Source organism: Poromitra crassiceps (genome assembly GCF_964638095.1).
Source record: "Poromitra crassiceps genome assembly, chromosome: 7".
NCBI classification, from domain to species: domain Eukaryota; kingdom Metazoa; phylum Chordata; class Actinopteri; order Beryciformes; family Melamphaidae; genus Poromitra; species Poromitra crassiceps.
In genome coordinates, this window is record NC_139628.1 from 41,369,050 (window position 1) to 41,376,632 (window position 7,583).

At 44.7% G+C, this 7,583-nt stretch overlaps 1 protein-coding gene across 1 annotated transcript; it reads left to right on the forward strand.

Annotated features, from left to right (window-relative positions):
* Nucleotides 1–2,046: 2,046 nt before the first annotated feature.
* LOC310779959 (E3 ubiquitin-protein ligase TRIM39-like) lies at nt 2,047–6,214 on the forward strand (the record flags this gene model as incomplete). Its single annotated transcript, XM_083640489.1, has 7 exons — nt 2,047–2,616; nt 2,995–3,090; nt 3,889–4,122; nt 4,886–5,033; nt 5,167–5,193; nt 5,459–5,604; nt 5,789–6,214. The coding sequence occupies 7 exons, from the start codon at nt 2,047–2,049 to the stop codon at nt 6,212–6,214; spliced, it is 1,647 nt and encodes a 548-aa protein (XP_083496615.1).
* Nucleotides 6,215–7,583: the final 1,369 nt, after the last annotated feature.

Consider the following 7,583-nt stretch of genomic DNA (forward strand, 5'->3'; position numbering starts at 1 on the left):
ATCAGTAGGTACATTCACCCATTCATACACCGATGATGGCAGGCTACCACGCAGGGTGCTGGCACACCATCAGGAGCAATTTGGGGTTCAGTATCTTAAATCCGAAAAGAAAAGAAAGAAAGTGTAGTAGCTATATTTATATGTTGAGAAGGCATACAATATGATGTGGAAATCAGGGTTAATGATGAGTTGATGATGCAGTCTGAATATCAGGCTAGTAGAATTATGTAATGATTGATTGATTGATTGATTGCCAACAAAGGCAGACTCTCAAGAACAGGCTGGAGAGTGATCGCATCAAGCTGGAGCTACAAGAATTGTTACAATAGACCCTTTTCACAGCCACCATTTTGTGTCTAAAAGGCAGGAAGTTTCACAGGTGCACCAAAACCTTAATTAGGGTGTCCAACTTCCAGTCCATTTAGGTGTTCCAGTGCTGGGGCCCTAATTAGTGAGTTGGTTGCACCTGCGTTTCCCCTGCCTTTTAGACACAAAATGGCAGCTGTGAAAAGGGCTAATTGAACTCAGGGAATGTGGGGTATAGGGCTGTATCCACACTCCATTTCACAAGGTGGCGGTAATGCACCAAAAGCTGAAGAAGAAGAAGAAGAAGAGGAAGAAGAAGAAGAAGAAGAAGAAGAAGAAGAAGAAGATGATTATCATGATCTTGATGATAGGATACGACTCACGAGGGATGATACAATTAAAATTAAGGGATCAGCCGAGCAGCATTCCTCATAAAAAAAGAAAAAAGGAGAAGAAGAAGTGTTTATCCTACCTGTTCTTTTAATACATCCGTGTTCCTGCCCCGGAACAGGTTAGCCGTGCAGCATGAGTTGCCATGGATACCTTGGGCCTGGGAACATGGGAATCGTAGCCTGCGCCGGAAGCTTGCTGACCACGTGAGACGGATACCTACCTCGGTCGATCTCGGTAGGTAAGAAGAAGTGATGGCTAACTATGAAACTTGAACAAACAGCTGAGGAGAGCCCAGTGCACAGCAGTGCCACTCTCCTGGGTGCTGGCAGCTGGCTGGTGCAGAAAATAAGTTATCCAGCGTACACCAGGATAGGATAGGACACTTGAAACTTGAATTATGGAGCTGGTGGCAACAAATTGCAGTAAAATAACAAAATAATGAATGAATGACAAAAAGGTTGACGGACTTCTTGCAGGTCGTGGAATTTGTTAACCTGACGCTGCCAGATGGATGTAGGTTGGTTCACATTTGTGGAACAATGCCGCCCCCATCTGGCGGAGTCAGGTTAGGAATTTGTACCCAGGGTTAAACCTGTCCTGAAGTTACCATGGGGTGGGGGGTTAAAAGAGAGAGAGAGAGGGGGGGGAGTCATCTCGAGCAAAGGGGAGGAGTTTGGCTTCATGACAGCAGTGCCAGTTTGGCTTTACTCCCTCAGAGGTCAAGTTCCCTGTTTAGCAACAAGGTAAGACCAATGCAAATATGTTTTAAAAATGTGAGTGGAAAAATCGAATAATTTCAACAACGTTTCTGATTTTGAGGCTATACAGTACCAGGCAAGTGAAATGTAATGATGACTGTTAGGTCAATGTTTGAAACGATTATTCTCCTTCCCCTTATGTGGGTTAGGGTTAGCATAGCAATCCAATATGGGGGTGTAGTGCATTAAAACAGTTTGTACAGTGTACCTGCATAGCAAGATTTTTCTGGAGATTTCTACTCTCAAAATGTCATTAGATTATACAGCTAGTTTCACATGGCAGAGGCTGAACCATGTGACCACGCAACTGGACTTTGGTCACAGGGCAGCTTTGAATTGTTGGGTGCTGATAAGAATGATAAGGTGTCCGGGCTGTTCATGAGGAATAGATGAGTCATTTTTGACCAAACCTTTTTCTGCACAGATGTTCTGTAGATCTAATGTTTTGTAGATTTTGTTTATATTCTGCTGGTGACGTAATTGCCGATCAATGTTACTTTTTTGTTACTAAAACACATTGTGTGTGTAGGTTCAAGTAATTACTTTCTGATTCACCAATTCATTATTTCTTTATCTTATTTCTAAAGTGATGGCTTCCCCCAGCGTTCTCCTGTCAGAGGAGCAGTTTCACTGTTGCATCTGTCTGGATATTTTCTCCGAGCCCGTCTCGATCCCCTGCGGACACAGTTTCTGCTCGGCCTGCATCACAAGACACTGGGGTGGCAGCCAGGTCATCAGCTGTCCCAGATGTAAGAAGGTCTTTCAGGGCCGTCCAGACCTTTGCCACAACTCCTTCGCAAAGGAAATGGCGGAGCAGATCCGAGCGAGACGGCAAAACGGCATTTCGTCGGCGCTATCCAGATGCGTGTATTGTGACGTGTGCGTCGGCAGTAAGACGAAGGCCCTGAAGTCCTGCCTGGGGTGTCTGACCTCGTACTGCCAGACTCACCTGGAACCTCACCTGAGAGTTGCCACCTTGAAGATCCACCAGCTGATTGAGCCTGTGGCGAACCTGGAAGACAGGATCTGTAAGAGGCACCAAAGGCTGCTGGAGCTGTTCTGCAGGAGCGACCAGAGGTGTGTGTGTGTGCTGTGCACCGAGACCGACCACCGCTGCCATGACACCGTCCCGGTGGAGAGGGAGAGCGGAGAGAAGAAGGTGACGTCCAAACCTCCTCATTGCCGTTTCAAAAGGCTTTACTATCATTCCACTCACACTTAAGCTCTAAATTTAGCTTTAGCCTTTGTTCACACCATAGGCAGAACTGACGCTTGACTCGCGCTGAACGTGAGCTCACGCCTAACCGTTCACACCAGGCGCTCTCCTTGCCCCCTCCATTCACTTCATGCATGGCAGCGTCAAGCTTCACGCGCGCGGCTGTTGTGAACGGCCTCGCCTGTTAACAAGGACGCCTAAATGAAACTTGTTGGCTCAGCGTAGGTTGAGCTTAGTTTGAGCGTTGCTTCAGCGTATGGTGTGAACGACCACTTAGATTCTGATTCTGGTTCTAATTCGGATTCCTCTCCTACTGTCTAGGCTCAGATGAAAAGGACAGAGGCAGAGGTTCAGCAGATGATTCAGGACAGGCTGGAGAAGGTGGAGGAGATTAAACACTCTGTGGCGCTCAGCAAAGTGAGTTGACTCCAAATTTGCTTGTGGGCCTTGTGCATTGTTCTGCTTCCTTGTGTTTGTCTTACATCAGCGGTTTTCAAAGTGTGGGGCGTGCCTCCCCTGGGGGGCGTGAGGGGAGGCACGGGCGTGAGGGGAGGCACGGGCGCGAGGGACGAAAGTCAGAGAGAAGAAAATGCGCAACCAGAGACGGTGGGATATCAAATCTGTCTACATATCTGTCTACTGTATATGTTCTTCTCGGAGGGGAGGCCCACTCTCCAACACTTTGAAAACCCCTGTCTTACATCATTCTGTTTGACTGTCGACCAGTTCTAGCTCTAGTTAGGCTTATTCTGCGTGTAAAATCCTTTGAGACATGCTTGTGATAATAGGGTATATACATATACATAAATTAAACTTGAACTTGGAACTACCTGTCACAATAACAGAAGATGAAACTTGAAATTATCCCGGCTGCGGGGAAATTAAATTGGGCCACTGAAGCCGCAAACAGTAACAGGATACACTACACAAAAGCAAAATATAGATACAAATAAATAGGGCAATATAAAGACACTGACTAACTAAGACTAACTGACACTTTCAACACTTGAACATTTTATTTTGAAAAGTATGAATGAAATATGAGCTGGAATTAACACTCATTGGAATCTATGTATTTACTTAATGCTGCTACTACTACTACTACTACTAAAAATAATAGCGACGTAAAGGGGTGTTAGTTAGTTAGTTACTTATTACTTCAACATTTGACAAGTCTTACTGCTTAACTTGACTGTTAATGCTCAATGTCCTTAGGAAAACTCAAAGAGGGATATAGAAGACAGCATGGAGGTCTTCTCCACTCTGTTGCGCTCCATGGAGAGAAGCCAGGCTGAGCTCATTGAGGAGATCCAGAAGCAGCAGAGAGCAGCAGAGAGGAGAGCTGAGGGACTCGTCACTCAGCTGCAGCAGGAGATCAGAGAGCTGGAGGGGAGAAGAAGTGAACTGGAGCAGCTCTCTCATACTGAGGACCATCTGCATCTGCTACAGGTCAGTGGTCCTCTCACATCACAACACGTCCTGCAGGTGATACACCTCGCTTGGGACATGGTTAATTTGAAACACATCACATCGGTTCCTTTTCTTTTTCTTTTTATCTTTGTCTTTCCAGATTTTTCTCACATTTTCTCCCCAATTATACTTGGCCAATTCCGCCTGCCGTCCCGGTCGTTGCTCCAAACCCTCTGTCAATCGCGAGAGCCCTAGTCTAGCACATGCTTCCTCTGATACATGTGCCGTCGCCAGTCGCTTCTTTTCACCTGACAGCAAGGAGTTTCACCGGCAGGACGTAGCACGTGGGAGGATCACACTATTCCCCCAGTCCCCCCCCCCCTCCCCAGAACAGGCCAGAGACCAGAGGAGGCACTAGTGCAGCGACCAGGACACATACATTTAATGCGGCTTCCCACCCGCAGACACGGCCAGTTGTGTCTGTTGAAACGTCTGACCAAACCAGAAGTACCAAGCCAGAAGTGCCGTGTCTCAGAGGTGTAAGAAGTAAGTAAGAAGGTCCCGGGTTCGAACCCTGGTCCGTCCCAGGTCCTTTCGCCATTTTCGCCACTAATTATCCATCTTCACTCTTTAATTCCTGAAAGATTCAGCCCGATCGCACGTAAAATGGCATAGCTGTGGCCGAACACAATTCTGCTCACTCACTCACTCACTCACTCACTCACACACACTTCACTTCACGTTCATATTATAGGATATAAGTTATGTTGACTGATTTATCCCTCATCTTTATTTATGTTAGATGTTTCCATCTCTGAGTTCTCCTCCATCCACCAAGCCCTGTGCTGAGATGGTTGTCCATTCAGATACCTGTGTGGGGATTGTAAGGAGAGCGGTGGCCCGCATTGAAGAGCTGCTGCAACCAGTTTTGAAGAAGCTTTCCAATCAAGGTCAACTTCTCAAAAGATTCTTCATCAAAGACAGAACTGTGCATTACAAAGTAACTAATTAGATATCATGCATCATTAATTGCTTGGATGTTGTCTTTCTTATTTTGGTTGATATATTCATCTTAATTCGCAGAGCATGAGCTGATCCATCAGTATGCAGGTACAGTTTTACATTTTTCACAGAACCTGTGAAAACCTATAACAAAACAAACAATACTGATCTCCCTCATCTTTAGCTTGTTCTCTCTCTCCCTTACATCTTATTTCGTCTTCCCTCAATAAAATCAAAAAACATAAAACATTTATATGCATTCTAGTTTCATCTGGTTCTTAGACATCTCTCAGAATTAAGAACCATCTTTCAAATGATCAATAAGAAAAACTGAAGAGAAAAGAACATTTGATATTGTCCATCCATCCACTAGTTGATGTTCATCTGGACCCCAGGACAGCCAACCCCTGGCTGGTTCTATCAGAGGATGGGAGACGGGTCTGGGATGGAGAAGTAGAACAGAACCTGCTGGATTTACCAGAGCGCTTCGACACAGCACCATGTGTCCTTGCCACCAGGGTAAATAAAGACGTGATACTGTTTACAATAGAGGATGGTGCTTCTTTTTGTTTTGCTTTTAAACATGTTATGATTGTTAGCTGAACTGTTTGAAATGAATGCGAATTGAATCCAAAGAGATGTCAGCTTCGAGAAGATAAAAGTCCATCACCATCACCTAACCTTGCCCTTTTTTGCTACGCAGGGTTTCACCACAGGGAGGCACTACTGGGAGGTTGACGTCGGAGACAAGACGGCGTGGGACTTGGGAGTGACTCGACAGTCGGTCAAAAGGAAGGGTTTGGTGACATTGAGCCCAGAGGACGGTTACTGGGTGATTTGTTTGAGGAGGGGAGGGGAGTACCGGGCATGTGCGGGACAGGCGGTGATGCTGTGTCTCCCGCAGAGGCCGCAGGTTGTCGGGGTGTTTGTGGATTACGAGGACGGGACGGTGTCGTTCTACGACGCAGAGGCCCAGGCTCACCTCTATTCCTTTACCAAGGTCCACTTCACCGAGGCCGTGTTTCCGCTTTTTAACCCGGATATGAGTGACGGCGGCACCAACAAATCACCGCTCATCATCTGTCCCGTCAGTGGCAGAGCCGGAGCTTTAGACGACATTACAATATGACTTTTAAATGTACATTGACTTGTTTGTTTTTATCGTACAGCATTTTTACCTATTATCAGATAGCATTCATTTAAAATAAAATAAAAAGATGGAAAGAGTGGCATGAAACTGAACTACTATAGGACAAGCATGAAACTAGTATTTTATCTGCGTGTTCCGGATATTAGCGTGACACAGGAGTTGTTTTTCACTCCTGTCCCATCCCACTCCCACAAAAATATTCCCAGGTCAGAGTAAAAAAAAAAAAAATCCTATCCTGTCCCACCCATTTTCTTTTTTTTTAGTTTCTTTTTTTAGTTTCTAGCCAACATAATGATTTTGATTTGATGTTCTCCCCATCCTTTTTAGATTACTTTGTGTTCTAAAGCAGTTGTAATTCACACCATTTGGTCATATTTATATATAAAAAGTGATAGAATGTCGTCATGATTCCCCCTCCCGCCGCGCTCTCAATGACTTTTTTCCCGTCCGTGTCCCAATCACATGATTAATAGTGAAATTACTCCCAATCCCATGGGAATCCCACAGGACCCACGGGACTCCCGGAAAAATGTCAGCCTAGTGGATATGAGAGGTATTTATTAAACAATTGTACAACATTTTTCACCTGAAATTCATATTTCAAAAATACAAATGATTCTATCTTAAAAAACACAACTAAGCAAAGGTCTTAAGGTGACTCAAATGACATCCCTGGTCCACAACTTAACTCAAATCAACTCTCAGTAACTGTCAAACTAAATGAATGCATTCAAAACTGTTTGGATATATGTGAGATCATGCCATGCAAAAATAAATCAGCATTGTTCGTCGGTGAAGTTCTCCTTTGAGAGTAAACAGTCAGTGTTCTTAATGCCATGTCTAAATAGGCTACTGTACTGTATACATACATACTTCATTGGTGACCTGTTTTGTCTACTTGAAGATATTTCTCAAACATCGTCCTCTGAAATCTCTCATGCAGAGACATTATCTGTCTTTTTTTTTTAGTAAAGGGGGAATTATTATACAGTTCATCACTATTTGATGTGTCATTTGTGTGAATGACTATTTTCACACATGAAACACTTCTCCCAGTTCTCACAGTCACTTGCCTCCCTCCCAGTAACCTTTAAACCATTGTATTTTCTCAACCCTCTCCTCCCGCTTCTTCTCGTTCATCTCCTCTTCTTTCCTCATCTGTCCTTTAAGAAATCACAGTTTGAGCAGATCCGAGATCAGCCTCGGCCCTTTAATAACTACCCTCAACCATTAGAGGCCAATCTACCAAACTGAGTGTAGACCGCTGTTTACATTTTACACCCTGACAGCAGTTAATCAGATTAGCTCAGAGATGGGATTAGCTTTGTGGCAGATGGGACTGAGACAT